This window comes from Protopterus annectens, chromosome 7.part1, assembly GCF_019279795.1.
Source record: "Protopterus annectens isolate FY-2018-M chromosome 7.part1, PAN1.0, whole genome shotgun sequence".
Classification (NCBI taxonomy): domain Eukaryota; kingdom Metazoa; phylum Chordata; order Ceratodontiformes; family Protopteridae; genus Protopterus; species Protopterus annectens.
The window spans coordinates 528057351-528076783 of NC_056740.1; the positions used below are offsets into that span (position 1 = coordinate 528057351).

At 42.3% G+C, this 19433-nt stretch overlaps 1 protein-coding gene across 1 annotated transcript in view; it reads left to right on the plus strand.

Annotated features, from left to right (window-relative positions):
• Nucleotides 1-19433, plus strand: part of RFX7 (regulatory factor X7) — a 1464252-nt gene that overhangs the window by 1061545 nt on the left and 383274 nt on the right. Inside the window, exon 5 of the mRNA XM_044078963.1 lies at nt 18205-18327. Within this exon, the coding sequence (XP_043934898.1) occupies nt 18205-18327 (123 nt within the window). The remainder of the gene's footprint in view (nt 1-18204; nt 18328-19433) is intronic.

Genomic DNA, 19433 nt, shown 5'->3' on the forward strand with positions numbered 1-19433 from the left:
GGGGTTAAAGCAGAAGAGGTGTTAAAGAAAATGGAGGATAAGGCAAAATCTATGCAGACGGTCAAAGATTTCTTACAGGTACAGCCCCCATGCTTCAGCAGAAATTGGCCAACAAAAAATTGGTCCTTTCCAGCTTCTGACAGACCACAGAGGGGTAAATACAGGTGCCCAAGGGGCAGAGGACAAGCACAAATCCCTTACAAACCTCGCCAATGGGGCACTGCAACACAGAAGGGAGGAGAAGACAGGTCCCAAATTACTAGAAGGCAAACACAATGACTTAAACCTCAAACTGCCAAGCAAAACTCTCTTGGCAGCTCCCTTGGGAGGAAAATTAGCACATTTTGCAGACAACTGGCGCATTGTCACAAAGGACAAATGGGTCCTAGACATTATCTCACAAGGATACAGATTCCATTTCCACACCTTGCCAAGGATAAAAGGAATGCCAAACCTGCCACAAAATCAATGGGCAGAGGCACAACAACAAATTGCAGCTCTCATGGGCATGAGAGCCATTCAACTGGTACCTACACAGGAGCAAGGCCAAGGATTTTACTCAAGGCTATTTCTAGTCCCCAGAAAGGACAATGCTTGGAGACCCATTCTGGACCTTTCAATTCTAAACATCTTCTTGCAAATACCCAAATTCAAGATGCTAACACTACAGCAGCTTCTTCCCATGTTGGGCAAGAAAGCTTGGCTAGTAACGTTGGACCTCAAGGAGGCATACCTGCATGTCCCTATCAGACAAAATTGCAGAAGATACCTCCGTTTCATTGCAGGTTCAACCCATTACCAATTCTGTGCACTGCCCTTTGGCTTATCTACTGCACCCGGGGTCTTCACAAAATGCCTGGCACCAGTAATTGCATACTGCAGACAAAGAGGAATCCAAATATACCCATACCTGGACGACTGCCTCATCCAAGCAGAAAGCAAGGACATTCTCTTACAGCATCTGGCTTTTGTAAAACACCTTCTAAGTTGCCTAGGGTACACAGTAAATGAAAAGAAATCAAAACTAGTGCCCTCACAAAATGACATTCCTGGGTGCCAGCTTGAATACAACAGCCCAGATGGCTTATCTGATGCCAGACAAACAACTGCAACTAACTCAATACTTCAAAACAATGGCAACAAAGACTCATCTCCCTGCAAGAAAAATTCTGCAGGCCTTGGGCTTCATAGCATCTTGCATACTACTAATACTATTTGCAAAACTGCATATGAGGAAATTAAAATTGGTACCTAAAAAGCGTATGGACTCAACACAGCCACAGCTTGGAAACAATGATATCTCTCATTCCCTGCCTACAACAGGAGTTTCTATGGTGGTCACAGGCATGTCACCTCAACAAGGGTCAGCCTTTCACCTGACCCCCAGCCAGGCAAACTATGACAACAGACGCATCGGACTATGCCTGGGGGGCACACATGGCAGGACGGTGCGTTCAAGGCATATGGACTGCAGATCAAAGGAATCTGCACATCAATCAAAAAGAAATGCTAGCTGTACACGAATGCCCTGACAGCCTTCAAGGACCTCTTACATCCAGGACAGCTTATAATAACGACAGACAACACCACAGTAATGTGGTACATAAACAAGGGAGTACACACTCCTACCCTCTATGCAGGCAAGCAATGACCTTGTGGAACACAGCACTGGCTTACCAAGTTCAATTACAAGCTCAATTCCTGCCAGGAAAAAAGAACACACAGGCAGACGACCTAAGCAGAAACATCATGGATCCCCACGAGTGGAAACTGGATCCACAAGTATTTGCAATGATAACTCAAAAATGGGGGCACCCAGACATAGTTTTTAGGGCTGGCAAACAGGTCTATCAGCTAACAAAATTTTGCACAAGGACTTTTTACCAATCAAGCTTGGAAAGTGGACGCACTCTCATTCAGTTGGAAAATGCTGACAGTATATGCCTTTCCTCCATTGCCCCTTCTCACAAAGGTGCTGCTGAAAGTCAGGATGGAGAGACCCCGAATGATACTCATTGCCCCAGACTGGCCACGCCAGCACTGGTACCCACTATTAAGGAATATGGCCCAGGGCCCACCATGGATTTTACCACAAATTACTCATCTGCTCACACAGCAAGACAGTCAGATTCTACACAGCCAGCTCAAAACCTTAAATTTGGCTGCATGGCAAATCACCTAAGCAACCAGCCAGCTCCTCTTTCACAAGCTGTTATGGATGTTATTCTGGAGGCCAGGACGCCCAGCACCAGGAAAACCTACTCAGACAAATGGAAAACGTTTTGCGCCTGGAACCAAGCTAAAGGCCAAAATACCCTTCAGCCGGACATACCTCAGATACTACAATATTTAACTGAGATGTTACACAAAGGGCTTTCCTTTTCATCTATTAAAATCCACGCCTCAGCTATTTCAGCTCACTACAACACGGATCCTCCCTTATTTTCACATCCACTTCTAAGGCAGTTTCTTAGAGGGGCCAAAAACATTAGGCCTCCCAGGAGAGCACCAACACCAACTTGGGACCTCAATTTTGTTCTGGAAAAACTTGCGCTACCTCCTTTTGAGCTAGATTTCTCAGCTGACTTGCAGTTTATTATATCATGGAAGACGACCCTGCTGCTAGCAATTACTTCAGCCAGAAGAGTCTCAGAGCTTCAGGCACTAATGGCAGTAGAGCCTTTCCTCATTTTTCATCAAGACAGAGTTGCTCTACGAACTAACCCCTCCTTTATGCCTAAGGTGGTATCCAGTGTGGCTCTAAATCAAACCATCCATTTACCCACCTTCTTTCCAAATCCACAGAACAAAGGAGAAAGACTCCTGCATTCCTTGGACATTCACAGGCAGCTACGTTACTACTTGGATAAAACTAAGGTTTTCAGAAAATCTTACCAGCTTTTTGTATCCTATGCTACAGCATCACAAGGAAAGGCTATCTCAAAACAGACCATTTCCAAATGGACAGGACATTGCATACGTTTTTGCTACACCCATCATGGAAAACCAGTTCCAGCTAGCATAAGGCCCCACTCTACGAGGGCAACAGCTACATCTACAGCCTTCCTCAGGGGGGTGCCAACCAAGGATATTCTGGAAGCTGCAACTTGGAGTTCAGTACACACCTTCACCAAACACTACCACTTACCACTTTACTCTAAGACTAGAGCTGGCTTCGCCACTGCAGTTTTGCAGGGCCTTCTAGCCTCCTCTAACCCTGTTTGACTCCACCTCCCATCCTTAGCTTTGGGATTCTACCCAAGTGTGATGACTGCAGCAGGGTAACACGATGAACGTAGTACAGTTTTGTACCTACCATAAATGTAGATGTTCGAGTTTATACCCTGCTGCAGTCCAGGTTACCCTCCCTCCATCCCCTCTGACCTAACTAAAACCATTCAGTACCTTAAAATCTGATTCAACCTTTGTGGTGTATTTGCTTATAGCTGGAGGGATGTTTTGTTTGTGCTAAACTTTTATTATTGGTTCTATCTACTGACCACCTTTTGGGGGGGGGGGGGCACCTGTCATCTGGGGCAAGAAAAACTGAAGAAAATGGCGTTGGATGCCTCTTATATACCCCTGGCGCACTGACGTCAGGGAAGAAGCGACAGCAACTGACGCCGGACCAAGACTTTGGAATTCGGGCCAACTGCGGGACCGCCTGACGGCAGGATAACCCAAGTGTGATGACTGCAGCAGGGTATACACTCGAACATCTACATTTATGGTAGGTACAAAACTGTACTTTATGTAGGATCTGAGTTAAGGCTTTAATGCTATTGGCTGCCAGAAAAAAATAATTACTAGAAAATAGAAATCAAAAGATAAACCATCTATAATTGAAGTACTAAGTATTGTAAAGGAGATACAAGAAATGAAGGTGGGATCTTTAGAAATGGGAGAAACAAATTGCATACATATAAATGGAATTTGTAGGAATAATGCGTGCAGAATAATTTCATGAGGTTTAAAGGAAGGGTAGGAATCAAGCAGTTTAAGTAATGTTGGACTGAGTAATAATTGCTAAAAGCAAAACATAAATGTGTACTGCATAAAAATGTTACTATGATTGGTTTTATCTTGTGTTAATGTATGTGTTTGTCACTATCTAAAACAGGATTTAATAAAGATGGTTAAAAAAAATCATGGGTAATAGATTCTGTACTCCCTAAATGTATACAGGCAACTGAGGTATTATTAAACAGAACAAAGGATATTAAAATACCCATTCAGTTGTTTGTGCCCTTTGCTACAGGAAAGGAAGGAAGAGTCATATCCAAGCCAGGAATGTACAGATAGCTGGCCCAGTCTGTCCTATTCTGTTATTCCTCACAAGGTTAAAGGGTAGAATGATTTGTAAGAGCTCACAGTGTTTGGAAGTATGGCTGCTGCTTTGGTCTTCCTCAAAGGGGTAGCTATACAGACTGTTTTAGAAGCAACTTACACTTGCATGGTCCTCTATCCATGCCTTTTCCAAGCACTATAAATTGGTTCGCTCTTCAAGAGATTAGGAACTGGGTTTGCTCTGGTGATTCCACAAGATATGTTGCACCACAGCCCTTCCTTTGAATCAGTTTGCATAGCCTTATCAGCTCTGGGAATTATCCCATCTGTCATAACTACAGCAGTAGTGATCAGAACAAAGAATATAATGCAGCTGTTCAACGGCTTAGCACAATACCAAATGTTCTAGAAGATTGTTGTTGCAGTAGTGTTTCTCCACATCCCTCCTGCTATTCTGTGTTTGGGTGTTCTGAACTGAGGTCGGGTACGCCGTCTTTATTTATTTATATGTATATTAGTTTATCAGTGCACTGATCTCAATGGACTATTTGCAGGCACAGCCCGGATGATTAGGATCGCATATGAAATGAGCAAAACATATTTACAAATACCAAGGATATGCTAAAAGCAAACGTATATACGTGTGTGTGTGTTTGTGTGTCTCTCTTTATATATATATATATATATATATATATATATATATATATATATAAAATTACTATCTTCAACCCCTTTTCCCATTTTGCACACGAGGTCAGGGTGTCACTTCAATAGTGACAGTTATCTAGATCCAAGATTTACACCGCCGGTTGGCTAGCCCTGCCATGGTAGTTCATCTGTACCACTCACTCGCACACACTCACACCTATGGCCAATTTAGAGTGTCTACAAGGATAGCAACATATCATTATATAGAGATATGAAGACATTAGAAGGAGCTAAGGAGATTGAGAGATACCCCTGAAGTCATATGTGGGTTTTTTGTTGGAATGTTTATAAGTTGACAGGAGATGATGATCATAGGTGTGTACTAGACTAATGACCCTGGAGCCTTTACAAGCCTAGCCCATGGAAGTACACTGTCACCGTGCTGCCCGATGTCTCAGGACTCTTAACGTGTCGTGCCGCCCAATGTCTCAGTAGAAATGGCTTTGTGAATTAGTAATCCTAGCAGGAGGTTGGCTCTCAAATGTACTGGAAACCATTTAGCTTTGGCGAGAGTTAGGTACTGGTGTTCATAATTGGGGGATTTAGCAATGAACCAGCAGATTTTATTGGAGATGGTTTGTGAGGTGATGACATTTTTCTTTGAGACTTCAGCAATAATGGGTAGTCCATATTCGAGTTGATAAGAGTATTCCTTTGCCTGTAGCATCTTTCGCTACCTTGGATAGAAGAGGCTGTGATGATATGGGCTAGTGCCAGCATAGCCAGCTGGAGTTCTGTAAAAATGATATGTCCTTTGAATATCAAACTGATTTATACAAGATGCTTGGTTACAAATGTATTAGAACTGTATGGCATTTGAATATCAAATTGATTTGCACAAATGCTTATGTTACAAATGTATTAGAGCTGTATGGCATTTGTGTATTAAACTGATTTGTATAGATGTTTGTTATAAATGTATTAGAACTGTATGGCATTTGAAAATCAAAATGTGTTTGTAAAGTTGTTAGTGTTAAAGAATGCATCAACAGTGGGTCCTGCTGGGCAGAGAAGGGATATACTTGTGAGACTATATGTTAGCAAAGGACACTGGAAGAGAAGGGGTTAAACAGCTAGCTTACTTCTTACTTTAAGAAAAATGCTGTTAATTGGACCACCTGTTGGGACATGGAAGTGCTTATCTCACAGCTCTGAATAGGACCAGAGATAACGTGTCTGGAAGAAGCCTTTGTTTATTAGCTCAGTAGTAAGAGGGGAAGCCCCAGGCACTGCCATAAACATTAGCAACATTTTAGATATGCATCTTATGACATTTATGCTAACATCCTGTCTCAAGCTTCAAAGGGGAATAGTGTGAAAACCTAGAGTCAGGTGACCAGATAAGGTCATTCTTCTAGCCATCTTGGAAATTTTAGATATTACAAGGAGAAATCTGTCAGTATGGACTATTCTGTCTTGGGCCTGACAACAAGAAGAGACCATTCACCACATCATCTGCCTTGTTCTGTTAAGTAAGTAGGGAATACTAATTTTCCTGGATTTAGTCAGGAAAATGTAGTGAAACTTAGTTTAGATATTGTTTTTCTTTATTTGCCTGAGTCTGTCCTTTAATGTTATTTTTCAATATTTCCTGTGATTTGAACTCTGGTTTACTGTAAGTATATATTCAGTATGTTTATGTTCTTTCATTATTTATCATTAGATGTATTTAAAATGTTTATTGTGGCCGGTCCTTTTAGAAAGTATTTAACCTTTGAGAGTGATTATATTTAATTGATGACTCTGTGTGGGCCACTCCTAAATGTCTTGCTGTCTTGGTCATCTACTACCATTTCTATTACTATTAATATTGCACAGTATAATTGGGCATTCTTTGTTAAAGGCCTTAGAGTAGTTGATTGTGGAGTGTTTGGTGGTAGCGATAACTACCTTATGCTCTGGGCAGAAGGGCACAGCAGGTAGATCTGTGCCTGCCTTTCCCAGGTGTGTGCGTCTGAAAATCAAATCTGTGTGTGTGTGTGTCAGCTACTTGGTGCAAGGACACGAAGCATTGGTTTCACAGAGAGGGTGCTGGGGTACTTGGGTTGGACACTCCACTGAGGACTTCACCCTTTAGCTGTGCTAGCGGGGAGCCTTGTTGGGGCCCTGGAGGGAGAAAGATATAAAGAAATCCAACCCCTGGGCTGACTGTGTTTCCTGTGTGCTCTTAAGGGAAATTGTACTTGGTGCAGAGAGCTGCATCTGGAAATACTGAGTGTATCAATTTGTATTCCAAGAGAATGTCCCTCTCCAGCATCAGTGGTGAGTATTCACTCCTTGATTACTGGCGCAGTGTGGGGAGGTCACATATTGATGACCAGTGATGTGGATATTGAACTTTTGTAGCCTTTAAACAGTTGTCATTAAAGGTGTACTCTCAAGCAGCCACAAGGTGAACAGTCAGAGTTTCATATCAATAGTTTTATTTATTTATTTATTGTTAGTTTAGTAGTCAGGGAGAGCAGGCAAAGATGTCAGCAGAGGGTTGTGGCAAGCTGACAGAGAACCAGTTAGCCAAGGTGAGTGAAGCCAAAGGACTGGTATATGCCAGCCTGACTAAAGAGGAAATAATTTCAGCTTTAGTCACAGCTCAGACCAGCATCCAGGAGGATAACCAGTGTGGTGATGGGAATTTGCAGCCCTCAGAAACAGGACAGTTCAGCTTTTACTTAGAGGACTTAAAAATCTGTCTGAAGTTAGATAGACTTGAACTGGATGCCAGATGTTTGGAATGAGAGTCAGCAGAGAGACTTTGGCATTTGAAGGCTAAAGAAAAGGAGAAGCAGATGAAATTGGAATCAGCAGAGAGACTGTGGTGTTTGGAGGCTGAAGATAATGAGAAGCTGCATCAGCATGAGAGGGAGATGCTGACTCTTCACCAGGGTCATGGAGGTAATGGGGAAGGGAATAACCGAATCCCAGAAGCAGCAAAGGTCAGTAAATTTGTGCCACAATTTACAGAGGGTGATAATTTTGATAGTTTTATTCATATATTTGAAGGAGTTTGTAAAAGGGCTCTGGGTGTGGTTCATGACCCCCTTACTCCATGGTAAAGCTGTAACTGTTTCTAAATTGTCAAATACTGATTGCTTAAACTGTGATACAATTAAAAAATGTTTATTGGAATGTTTTAAGTTAATACCTGAAGCTTACAGAAAAAAAGTTTTGTGAGTATAGATGCAAGGCAGATGAACGTGTATGTGATTATATTGCTGAACTAAGCACTTAAATTCATAGGTGGATGAGTGGGTGTCAGGTCACCACTTTCCAAGGGCTGGCAGACCTTTTGGTGAGGGAACAATCCCCTTAGCACTTTGCTTGAGGGCATGAGAAACGGGTTACCAGACAGGGAATGCAACTGTGCTGATGAGCTGGGGAAAAAGGGGATCTCTACTTAAGCGTAGCATCACTGCATAGGAAGGGGATACCCAGTGCTGCACATGGATATAAGGGAACCCATGGGTGGCAGCCTAAACCACCTCAGAACAGTTCACCAGTGACAGGGGAAACCACTGGTTCAGGTACACGGCCAGGGCCTAGATTCAGATGTTTTAAATATAATCAGTGTGGCCATGTAGCAAACAGATGTCCACGGAAGAAAGGTGGGGGAGCCAGCCAGTGGTTAGTTGTCTGGAGACAACAGGAGTACCAGTCTACTACCAGAGTTTGTATCCTATCTTGATGGATGGAAAAGAGGCCACTGCCAGGAGATAGACAGCCTCTGATGTAACCATTGTGAAGCCCGCAGCAGTTAAAGAGAAGCAGTACTTGCTTGGGCAAGTCCACTCCCTAGGTTCATAGGTAGGTACTAGGCTATCGGCCCAAGGGCCTACGTAAGATTAGCCAACAAGGTTCCCTGGCTTACGCCACCCAAGAAGTTATTTTGCTGTGCCACTGTCGAACAGAGACACAGAAGTAATCCCCGGGGTGTATTTCCTATTTCCCATTCACTCATCAAGATTTTTCTTGGTGTGCTAATGAAGAACTTTGCTTGACATAGATGGGTAGCCTGTTCCAGAGTATGGGAAGTCTCTGGGACAGGAATCTATCCCTCCAGCATGTAAAGTTTATTGTGGTGACAAGGTTTAGGTCCCTAGACCGTGTAGCTCGGAGGGATCCAGTTACAGCTTTAGGTGGGATCCCATTCCATATGCCTTTGGCCAGGGTTCACCTTGACTGGGAGGTGGAAAAGGATGCAAACAAGTAAGTGTGTTTGAGGATATCCCTGCAGATGTCTTGATAAGGAATAATTTTGATAATGCAGTGCCTTGTGTGGATGCAGTAACACACAGACAGTCTTGCAGACAAGCATGTTCGTCTGTTAGTTTGGAGGAGACCCAGACAGACCTCACCCCTGAAGCCAGGACCGGTGATGTGGCTAATTCAGGGAGGGAGCTACCCTGTAGCAGTGAGCCTGAAGATGAGCTTCAGCTGTTAGTAGTTACTGATGTTCCTGTAGGGTGACTGCAAGGGCAGAGATGAGGGGTAGTACCCAGGCTGACAGCAAGGCAGCACTCTCAGAAGATACCAGACTTTCTGTGGAAGGGGAGCTAGGAAAAGGCACAAAGGTAGATTTGAGACAGGCTTCGCTCTCAGACCCTACATTACGAGGCTTGAAAGAGGTAGCTAGAGAGGTGTCTGATTCTCAAAGACAAGGGGAGTCTGTATACTGGAACAAAGGGTTACTGTATAGAGAGTGGACCCCTGAGGGGAGGGCTAGAAGGTGAGGTAGTACAGCAGTTGGTAGTCCCCAGAGCCTACTATCTGGTACTTCTGGCCACATCCCATGACATTCCTTTTGCAGGTCATATGGGCATAAACTGTAACAACAGACATATTATGCAGAACTTTTATTGGCCTGGGATTGCCATGGATGTAACAGGGTACTGCAGGACCTGTGAGCAGTGCTGAAAAGTAGGCAAGGCAGGAGACAAGGTCAAAGCTCCTTTGATGCCTTTGCCTGTGATTGAGGAGCCATTTCAGAAGGTAGCTATGGATATTGTGGGGCCTCTACATACCCCAGGTTCCACAAGGAGGAAGTATATCCTAGTGGTTGATTATGCTACTATATACCCCAAGGCAGTGGCCCTGTTTTCCATTAAAGCAGAGAAGGTGACAAATGCTTTGTTAGAGATTTTCAGCAGGGTAGGTTTCCCAAGAGAAATACTGACTGACAAAGGTGCCAATTTCACATCAGACCTGCTGGCTTCTCTGTGGAAGAACTGTAGACTGAAGCACCTAAAGACCACCCCCTACCATCCCGAGACTAATGGTCTTGCGTAGAGAAACACTGCGCAAAGGATCATGCTCCAGGCATTTGTAGACCAGTTTGAGAGAGAGAGAGAGTGGGACAAATATTTGCCCCATCTTTTGTTTGCATACAGGGAGGTGCCCCAGGAATCCACAGATTTTTCACCCTTTGAGTTGCAGTATGGGCAAAGGGTGAGGGGATGTTTAGATCTGATTTGTGATGAGTGGGAGGATGAGTGTGAATCCCACATGGAGTCTGTTGTGGCATATGTCCTAAACCTCAGGACAAGTCTTAATAGAGCTCATGGGTTTGGCCCATGAGAACCTGGCAGGAGCCCAGCAGCAGAAAAATGTCTGGTATGACAGAAATGCTTGAACCAAAGAGTATGCTGTGGGACAGCATGTTATGGTGCTTATTGCTGTCAGACACAAGCTGCAGGCACCTTGAGAAGGACCCCTCAAAGTGGTAAGGAAGGTCAGTGACGTTAACTACATGGTATAACAGGGAGGCAGGTGTACTAATTGTACCATGTTAACATGATGAAGCCTTATGATGATAGGGAGGTCGTTGTGCTTAGTATTTGCAGTGGATGGCAGGAGGAGTCTGAGGGGGATCTGGTGACTGATCTCCTCAGTGAGGCTCAGACTGACACCTCAGTGGAAAGGGTAGCAGTGTTCCAGCAGCTATCCCCTACCTAGGTTTGAAAAATCCGAGCGGTATTACAGGAGTTTGGGGACATGTTCACTGGGAAAAACCAGGGTGCACCCCCCTCCCAGTGCAGCACCATGTGGATACAGGGCCCCAAAGACCTATCAAGCAGACCCCCTTACATTGTGCCTGAGTGAGTCAGACAAGACTCAGAGGGAGGAGATGTTGGAACTGGGAGTAATCTAGGAGTCCAGCAGTCCCTAATCCTCCCCACTGGTGTTGGTACCAAAGAAGGATGGCAGCATCAGGTTCTGTGTGGACTACAGAAGACTAAATAGTCACACAGAGTCAGATGCTTGCTCCATGCCTAGGACAGAAGAAGCCTTAGAGAAGCTGGGTGGGGCTAAATATCTGACCAAGGGTTACTGGCAGGTGCACTTGACTCCCAATGCGAGAGGGAAGTCAGCGTTTGTGACTCCTTTTATCTTGTATATGTTCACGAAGATGCCCTTTTGGATGAAAAATGCCCCAGTGGCATTCCAGAGGCTGGTCGATAATATCTTAGAAAGGGCAGGAGATTATGCCCTTACTTACCAGGATGATATTGCCATCTACAACCATTCCTGGCAAGAGCACCTTCAGCATGTCAGGAAGGTGCTGGGCAGACTGCAAAGGGCAGGATTGACCATTAAGCCCAGTGTCAGTGCGTATGGCAAAGGTCACCTGCCTGGAACATAGAGTAGGGAGTGGTAAGATCAGGCTGGAATCTGCCAAAGTGGAAAATATTCAGGCATGGCCTGCCCCTGTTACCAAAAAAAAAAAAACAGGTGAGGGCATTCTTAGGGACAGTGGGTTACTATAGAAAGTTTGTCCCCCAGTTGTAGTACAGTAGATGCTCCCCTCACAGACTTGACAAGGTAAAACAGATCAGATAAGGTAGTGTGGACCCCAGCATCTGAGCAGGCATTCAGAAGCTTAAAGGAGCTGTGGGAGGACCTCCTGTCTTAGCCATTCCAGATTATTACAGCAAAGAATTTGTTATGCAGATGGATGCTTCAAACCATGGGGTGGGGTCTGTACTTAGCCAGGGTTCCTTAGTGGGAATAGAGCACCCAGTGGTATATCTTGGCAGTGGACTCCAACTCACGGAGGAATGTTATGCAGCTGTAGGAAAGGAATGCCTAGCTGTAGTATGGGCACTGCAGAAACTTCAGCCTTATCTGTATGGAAGGAAATTCGCTGTAGTTACAGACCACAATTCCTTAATGTGGCTCTGTAGAGCCACCCAGCAAAATGCCAAGTTATTAGGGTGGCACTTAGGATTGCAGGCATATAACATGACAGTACAACACCGTAGTGGAGTCAGCAGTCCCATCGCAGATGGGCTCTCAAGGCAGGGAATGGGGTAATATATTCCCAGGTAGGCTTTATTTCTCTCAGGCCATGTTTCTCAGGGGTCACTTGAAAAACTAGCTTGAGTCTTCAAAGGAGGGGGAGAGATGTGATGATATGAGCTAGTGCCAGCATAGCCAGCTGGGGTTCTGTAAAGAATGATAAGTCCTTTGAATATCAAACTGATTTATATAAGATGTTTGTGTTACAAATGTATTAGAACTGTATGACATTTGAATATCAGCTGATTTGTACAGATGCTTATGTAAAAATGTATTAGAACTGTATGGCATTTGAAAATCAAAATGTGTTTGTAAAGTTGCTAGTGTTTAATAAAATGTATCAACAGTGGGTCCTGCTGGTCAGAGAAGGAATGTACATGTAGACTTTATGTATATATGTTAGCAAAGGGCACTGAAAGAAAATGGGTTAAACAGCTAGCTTACTTTTTACTTTAAGAAAAATGTTAATTGGACCACCTTTTGGGCCATGGAAGTGCTTATCTCACGGCTCTGAATAGGACTGGAGACAGCATGTCTGGAAGAAGCTTTTGTTCATTAGCTCAGTAAAATGAGGGGAAGCTGCAGGCGCTGCCATAAACATTAGCAAAACTGTAGATATGCAACTTATCACGCAGAGGAGGAATTTGGTGGTCTTATGGTTCATTAGGAGTTGGTTAGTTGTGAGACATTTTTCAACTGAGTGGAGTGAATCTTGGGTAAGGGTGGGAAGTTGGGAGAGTGTGCCAGAGCAGGAGATAATTGTAGAGTCATCAGCATATTGTATTAAAGAAAAATGTGGGCAGGATGTGTAGAGGTTGTTTGTAAAAATGTTGAATAGTAGGGGGTCCAAGAATGAAGCCTCGGGGAACCCCTGTTTGGACTGGTAGGAAGGAGGAAGAGGCCGAGAGCCATTTAATGGACTGCAGTCTTTTGGAGAGGTAGCTAGTGAACCAGTAAAGTGCAGCGTTGGAGAGATTAAGGCTAGTTGGTTTAGACAGAAGTAGTTTGTGGAAAATAGTGTCAAAGGCCTTAGAAAGGTCAAGAAAAAGACAGGAGACTAACTTATTGTTGTCATGGGATTTAACGATAGACTGAGTGAAAGACATTATTGCAGTAGATGTGCAGTGATTAGGGCGAAAGCCATGTTGGGTAGGGGTTAGGAAATGTTTTTGTAGAAGATTATCAAGGAGCTGCTTGTGAACATGCATTTCAAATATTTTTGATAGGGGAGACAGAGTAGTTATAGGCCTGAAATTAGAGGGGTCAGTAGAGTTTCTACCCTTGTGTAAGGGTATGGTGTAGAATTTCTTCCATATTTCTAGGACTGTGTTTTCTTGGATAGATCAATTGATTAATATGGAGACAGGATATGCAATCGAATTTGCAGCATATTTAAGAAATAGAGTGGGTAAATTATCAGTGGATGGTGAGCAAGTTTTAAGTTTGCTGAGAAGTGATCTAATATAAGTAGTAGGGACAGGTCTAAAAAAGGAGGAGGTTGAGTGGGTAGATGGTGAGGGAGAGGTAGAGGGGTAAGTAGTAGCATATTTTTTAAGTTGTGGATGAGGTATATGAAGAAGGAATTAATAAAGCTGGCAGTATCTGTGGCTGAGCTATTAGAGCATGGGGTTGGTGTAGAAGGACAGCCTGGATGTAGCAGTTCATTGATGGTATGCCAGAATTTTGGTGGGGTTGGAGTGGGGTTTATTTAGTGGCTTTATGTAAATTGTTTTTTTATTGAGGTTGACCTGCTGTTTGGTTAGATTACAGAGTTCCCTATAGCTTTGAAAATGATTAGGGGAGTTTGTTTTTTCTGCAGATTTTGCAGGCCTTATCTCTCTTGTAAGTAGGGGTGCTGGTGGGTTGTTTTAACCAGGGAGCAGAGTTGGATTTTATTCTAATTTTCCTGATGGGGGAGTAGAGTGTTTAGGAAGATGCTGTTATATTTTAGGACAGCTTCTTCAAGGGAGAGGTCATGGAGGAAGGACCAGTTTATTGAGGACAGCAAATGGTTAAAAGTGTCAGAGTTGAAATTCAGGCGTCTGTGACCGTCTTTATATCCGTGGGATTTGAACTATTGGAGGGAGTGTCTTTGAATATAAGAAGTGGGAAGGTGGTCACTTAGGGTATCTGGTAGTGGAGTGGGGTTGTGGTGTAGGCTAGGATTGGAAGTAAGGATCCAGTCAAGTGTAGTGCCAGTATTGGTGTGTTTATTCATACGTGTGGGGGTAGAGATTAGCTGGGAGAAGCCATAGAGGTTAATGCTGGCATAAGAGAGTCTGTGAGTAGTGCATTCCAGTCTATGTTAATGTCGCCCAATGTAATGGTTTCATAGGAGATAGCTCTTGAGATCCAGGGGAGAAATAGTTCTAGAGTAAGGGTGTTGTTTCCGGGAGGAATATATATGATAGCAATGGCTTTTTTTTTTTGTGATCAGTTTACAATTTACAATGAGGACTTCAGCTGGGTGGACGTTAGGAGGAGAGATTGCAAGAGGGAGAGCTGTTCTGAGTATAGAATTGCTACACCACCCTATTTTTTCTTAGCTCTATCTAGGTGGATGATATTGTAGCCGGGGGAAGATTTCACTGTCAGGTATGTGGAGTTTTAGCTAGGTTTCAGAGAGGGTGAGGATGTCAGGGGTGTAGATTGAGATCCAGGAATGAAGTGCTGTGACTTTGTTCAGGACACTTTGAATGTTCAGTGATAGTATAGTTAGGTTATTGTAGCTGCGGAGGCATATGTCTGTGTAGAGGTACTTGGGGGAGGGGAATGAGGGAGAGGAGAGAGGAGCTGAGGTCCGGTCCTGGGTTGGGATGTATATCACCTGAGAGTAATAAGTTAAGCATAGGTAATTTAAGTCAAGAAGGGATGTAATTAAAAAGTGATATTTTAGCTTTAACTTGGAAGGAAGTGAGGGCAGCTGAAATACCTTTATTTTGTGTAGGGTAGTGTCATAGAGAATGAATAACGAGAGGGCAATTGAGAATGTGTAAGTGGTTGAGAGATTGATTTGAGGATAGGTAAGTCTAGGTGCTGGGAAGATGTTTGAAAGGGTGCAATGGTAAGAGGTAAAGCTGGAGAGAAGAAGAAGCAGAGTGTCGATGGAGAAGAAGTAGCATGCTGTATGATAAGGTAAAGGCAGAAGGAGAGGTAGCTTGGAAGATTAGGGAAATTAGCATATAATAAAGAAAAGTGGGTGGAGTGTGTGGTAGAAAGATATTGGAAGTGTTGATAGGAGGGCTGGTAGGAAATAGGGGTTGTCAGAGTGTGTAGTTAAAATGGATGGAGTATAAGTTTAGGGTAAGTGGGGGGGTGTGGGAAATGGGGGTAGGTAGAAGAGAGAAGTGATCCTGAGTGTATCAAGGGCAAACGGAGCAGGAAGAACCAGGTTGGTGAAATCTCAACATCCAAAAAAAACAGTCATTGAGAGCAGTTCTGAGTTGGTCGGTAATGCAAAAATAAATAATTCCACTCAAAAGACGTTATGTTAATTTATATGTGAGGGAATGTGCTACTCTGAAGCAGTACATTTTCCTTAAGAGTATAGAAGCGGAGGGGAATGTAAATCAAGTAGGGGGTGGGGACCCTGAAGGTAGAGTCCCTGCTTAGGTGTGCACACCACAGAAAATTACCTAAGGCTACACCTAGAAAAATACAATACAATTTTGAAATGCCAGAGTTAGAAATGGGGTAAGGATGGCAAAGAAAAATACATACAATGCATTTTAATGTAGTTCTTGGTTTGTATTTTTTTCTGCTTTATCCCCTCTGAAAGCCAGTAAGTTCAGCAATAATGGGTCGACAGGAGTCTGTTTGAGCTTCTGGAGCTTAAACTGGTCTATGGGAGAAGGCAGTACTAGTGGTGGGGCTAACTAAAGAAGAAAAGGGAAGAGGAAAAAAAGTAGTGTTTAGGAATTAGGTAATAAGGGTGAAAAAAAAGAAAAGAATGAGTAGATCAAAGAGATAAGGACATACAAAGAGCAGAAGTTTAGCTGAGAGAAGGAAAGTCAGAATAATGATATCACATTTCAAAAAGATGTAGTTTATCCAAAACTATAGAATACAGATACAGTTAGATAACATTGCTTATAAAACAGTTCAAATATAGCAGTTCATAGATTGCAGTTACGATTACTTGACAAATACTTTCAGGACAGTTTGAGATTGCAGTTCAAGAAACAAAAAAAAAGTGCATTTCAGGTTAAGTCGCTATTCACCCACCACAGTTAAGAAAGATGCATTTCATCAAAAATTCAGTTTAAATTAGGTTGTTTATCCCATAAAGGCAGTAAAATGGTTAACCATCTGTTTTAAGTCTTCAGTCATAGGTGCGCTATATCATATCAAAGAACAGCACCATAGAATGATACACCTTGCCTATTGTGAGTGTTTGAGCAAGTCACTAAACAGTGATCCCAGCTTGCCCCCAAAAATGAACCTTTGTGTCCAGTGGGGATACCAAGTTAGGGACAGTTACTGTACACATAACCTTGCTTTTCTACTTTCACTGTTACTTTCTTTGAAAAATGCTGTCCCTTCTTGAAGAATAAACAGAAGATAAAAACCTCCCCATGCTGTATCCAAACCCATAGACTGAGCGACTGAAACCTTTCTTCATCCTTGCAACCGGAGAGAAGAGTATTAACAAGATTATTCAGTTGACTGGGACCATATCCCCATGATATAAGAAAATTAGCAGATTGCAGTGAATGTATAGAGGAGCTCATAGTATACATTCAAAAGCAGTACTGCTGCACATGATTTACAAAGTCCAAGTTCACCCTGCCTAGCTATAGTTTGGCATTTTATGTATTTATGCAGGAACTTTGCTTCCCAGTCAGCTGCAGAATGTTTAATGGTCGGCTTTAAGTAATCTATTAATTTGTAAATATCTAAAAATGTTAATACCAGAAAACATGCTGAGTTACTGTTTCTTACTGAAGAGAAATGTCTTAATGAGATTGTAATAATATTCATGCTGTCTACAATACGAGTTTATAAGAACTGTGTATGTGTGGTAGTGTAGTGTTCTTTTCTAAGCTCTGTACCTTTTTGTACACTGTTTCCTAGACAGTTAAGTGTTGTATATTCAGTGTTCTGTAATGATGAACTGTGTGTGTAATCTTTTGTAATGCACAGTTTGTCTGCACATGCCATTGTGCCAGTTATGGCTGAAAAAAGGTTCCCAGGACCAGGCCACCTACCCAGTTGACAGATGTAAACAGAATTATAATAATTTCTAAATAAAGCAGAAAAAGATCAAAATGCAGTGTAAAGTGCTTATTTTTATCTTCCTCCTCCTCTGAGATGTAGTAGTTCTGGGCACTGCCAAACTAGTAGAAATACTCCCTAGGGTGAACACACCATGAGCAAAAATGTACAGTGGTAAGTGCTTTACTGTGATGCACATTGAGGTACTGTAGGACATCCTTTCAGTCACAGGTGAGTATAATTATCATTTTACCTTACAAAGCTATAATTTAACACCATCATGCAAGCCAGGTGGTTAGTAGGTTATTTTTTCTGTAAACCAAGCAGAAACATCAGTGTGGAGGGTGTGAAGTTCAATCCTTGAAATATGTTATGTACCTAGTTCACTAATAAAATTCTAACTTTAAAGTACTTACTACAAAGTAATAAAATAGTAGGTAGTCCACTTTTGAGTTAAAAATGGAGTATCTTTTATTGAAAATCCTTTATTTTTTTATAGGTTATTTTTTAACAGGCTTGCTCATGTTATGACTTGCATTGGTTACTGTAAGAAAACTACATATTGTGTTATTACATGTTCTTTCTTACTAGTGTTATTTTCCTAGAGACCTGCAGAAATGTTTATAGAGATGAAATTGTAAAGTAGTTCATGATAAGGAAGTGACGGAGCTAGTAATTTTGGCTTTTTTTTGTGTTGTTTAGTGATCCCAGCACTGTGTCATCAAGTCGGGCCCAACAGATGCATGCATTTTCTTGGATCCGCAATACATTAGAGGAACACCCTGAAACATCTCTACCCAAGCAGGAGGTTTATGATGAGTACAAGTAAGTGGGGTTGTTTTTCTTGTTAATATTGCATTGCATATAGTAATAAATGCTACATTATGATTTGTCTGTTTGCTGAACTGACACCTGATTGCCTTGAGTTCATGGAGTTCAGGCAAGTATCATTTCATTTTTGTAATAAAGAAAGATAATAGCTGGTTCTTATGATCTTAAAATAATGTCTCACTATGGTCACCTAAGTATGAGTGTAATCATTCGAGTGTTTTGGTGCAGGTGAGTGGGGAGGATAGGTGTTGCATGAAGGAGCTCATTGTTATGGATTTGAAACACTGCTGTGTACTTTTGATGCATTACCTGAATTTTGGCCACATTTTCTTCAGTACTCCCAGGGCCATGAGAAATTATTGAGAGGCTGAAGCTTTTGTGCAGATTGTTGCTTTGCTAATGGTATGAATCTAGATTTACTACTGAGGTGATTTCTGGCAGACATTCTAGGAGTATTGGAGAGTTTGTGCTTCTTGTTATCTGAAAAAGATGTCTGTCTATATGTAGCTTAGATGGTAAGATAAATAAGGTAGGGCCCAACCCTCATGATTTTTCCCTTTTAGTTCTGTCAGAAGTAAGCTGAGATGCTGCTGTTCTCATTAAGTGCATGCGTCATTACTTTTTTGTGATTTCCTGTTCTGGTCTCTGTAAGACCTGGCATTGTCTTTTCTGTCTGTACTTTCATCGCCATCCTGTCCACGTAATGCAATGTTCAACCTTTCTTCTACAATTCTTTATTTTGGAGTCAAAAACTGTATTGGGTTCAAAGGGCAATAAAGGAAAGACCGTTTATAGCAGACAAAGCAGCAGCTTTGGAGGTTTCCTTTGTGGGCAAGTTCCTTTACAAAACACGTGTTTTCTTCTGGTAGTCGTGTTGTCATTTAGGACTTGTATGGTGGATGCAGACATCGGCATTTACCAGCATTAGACAAATGCAGTGCCTACATTTGTTTGCACTAGTGGATTTTTAAAATTGCATGTTACAATTGAATTAAATGTATCCTGTTATCTGAAGCAAGTAATATGCTATTGTAAAATTAGTTGGCTTTTTTCTTTTAGACATTTTTTGTGGATGAGACCTTTGAGTGTATGTTCAATGT